This window comes from Limulus polyphemus, unplaced genomic scaffold (assembly GCF_000517525.1).
Source record: "Limulus polyphemus unplaced genomic scaffold, Limulus_polyphemus-2.1.2 Scaffold3548, whole genome shotgun sequence".
Taxonomy (NCBI): domain Eukaryota; kingdom Metazoa; phylum Arthropoda; class Merostomata; order Xiphosura; family Limulidae; genus Limulus; species Limulus polyphemus.
The window spans coordinates 97,736-100,013 of NW_013669158.1; the positions used below are offsets into that span (position 1 = coordinate 97,736).

Genomic DNA, 2,278 nt, shown 5'->3' on the forward strand with positions numbered 1-2,278 from the left:
TAATTTGACTTAGATGATCGTATAGACTGCTATCGATGACAACAAATGATAATTGATTGCCACAATCTTAGCCATTATTTTATTGTGATGTTTTATTGCATACTTACAAGACTTGTGAAATTTTTCTGTCACTAGCTTAGAGAACCACAGAACATCAACTTCAGTGTTAATGCTGTGTAACTTTGTTTTTTAGTTAAACATTTTATTCTCATTGTGATGCGTCAGACAAAAGATAATTATAACATTTTGTTCATATATATAAGTAAAATGTCTACAACATCAGTTTCTCTTTTTACAATTCGTTTTTTTTCTGGCAAAATATTTTAAAAGAAACGTGTTCTTGTCAGTTATGTTATTTGCAGATCAAGTAGCAAAAGATTCAGTTCATCAAATTTTTACTTTCAATAGTTTTAACTGAGTGCAGCAGTCCAAGTTGGCTATTTAAAATTTAAATGTTCTTCTTCTTATTGTTATTATTAGAGTAGTACTTTAAATGCATTATTTTAAAATATTGTTAGAGCTTCATCGAGGAATCCAGTCAGAGTCAGAAGAATAAGTTTTTTTATTCCAAATGTATTTGTAAGAAATGTACAAAGTGTTTAGAATGAAATGGAAATAATCAACCAGTGTAATCCTTAAAATGGTTCTTGGTTGAACTGTGTTCTTCAAGCGGTTTAAAAAGAGTTTTGGAAAGAAGTGTGCAGTACAGTATATTCGCTGATTAATTTTGACTTTCAGGATCGTTCCATTGCCGTTTGGGACATGGTTTCTCCTACAGAAATCAACCTCAGAAGGGTATTAGTCGGACATCGAGCAGCTGTAAATGTTGTAGATTTTGATGAAAAATACATCGTATCTGCTTCAGGGGACCGAACTATTAAAGTCTGGAATACATCCTCTTGTGAATTTGTTCGAACTTTGAATGGTCACAAACGAGGTATTGCTTGTCTTCAGTACAGAGATCGTCTGGTTGTCAGTGGCAGTTCGGATAACACCATTAGGTAATTATTAATTTCTCGTCAGTGTTTATTCAGTATTAATGAAATCCTGACTCAAAAGTTATTGTTAATAAAAATATATTTTTTTTTATTATTTCAATTATTTAAGTATGAAGGTTAAAGTAGACTTAAAAGTATACTTCATTTGTCATACCTTTTTCTGCAGCTGCTGAACAAATTCATATTCATTCATTAGTCTTCATACTGTCATAAAATATCAAATTGACCAACTCAACAGTTTGCTTAAATATAAGCAGTTGATTTAGATATGAGCTATAATTTCAAAGAAAATGCACCATACTCTCTATACACTTCCAGCTGGACTGTTTGATTTTTAAACTTCTTTTACATCAGAATAAAAACTTATTTAAAAAAAACGTCAAATAGACCTAAATTTTATTGTAGTGAGAAATGTGTAACCTTCTCTAAGCAAAGCAGTTTTAGAGTGAGGATTTATTGGCATGAGAGAAAGTAAGATACTTTAATATTAAAGATGGCTGGCTAGTAATATGCATGCTTCTACTACCTACTACTGGTCATAAGTTGCTTAAGCTAAAAAAAAATGTAGCTTTGTATGCTTCTCTATCTGTTCTGTGGTGTTCAGTGTATATTACATTATATTAATATGATTAAAAGGGATAACAGTGCATTAGATTCTTCTTGCATTTACCCAAATTTTGTTCGAAATTTAGAAACTAAAAAGAAAATGTTTCCAGAGGTGTTAATTTCTTCTCTTGTTGTGTAATTATGAAACTGTTTATTAAGTATTGCCTGGGTAAAAATTGATGACAATAGAATTGTCATATTGTTGTATAATAATTTTTTCCTGTTTATTATAATATCCTACATTTCAGCTGCCGATGAGCCAAACGTGGCCTAGTGGTTAACACGCTCTGATTATGAACCTGAGAGCTTATGGTTTAGGATTCATTGTCACAAAAACACATTTGGCAGTTTGAGACTATCTGTTATAAGAGTGATCGTCAAATTATGTGGTGACAGGGACTGGAATATGATTATTAGTCTTGTTAAAAAAGGCATTTGGGCATGTTCAGAAAAGTCTTGAGAACTATGTGGCAGCAGGGACTGGAATTTGATCATGGGTCTTGTTAAAAAAAGGCATTTAAGCATGTTCAGGAAAGTCTTGAGAAGAACTGTGGTGGTAGGGACTGGAATTTGATCATGGGTCTTGTTAAAAAGGCATTTATGATATCCACTTATCTAGGGGTTTCCTCCACAAGGTCTTGAATCAACCACTTAACTCTTTCAGCACGAGCTAA

General features: G+C 32.2%; 1 protein-coding gene across 2 annotated transcripts in view; it reads left to right on the forward strand.

The window, feature by feature from the left end:
* Positions 1-2,278, forward strand: part of LOC106469564 (F-box/WD repeat-containing protein 1A-like) — a 46,497-nt gene that overhangs the window by 30,540 nt on the left and 13,679 nt on the right. For both annotated transcript variants that reach the window (XM_022398116.1, XM_013930065.2), the window contains exon 8: positions 739-1,001. In XM_022398116.1, coding sequence (XP_022253824.1) covers positions 739-1,001 — 263 coding nt within the window. The remainder of the gene's footprint in view (positions 1-738; positions 1,002-2,278) is intronic.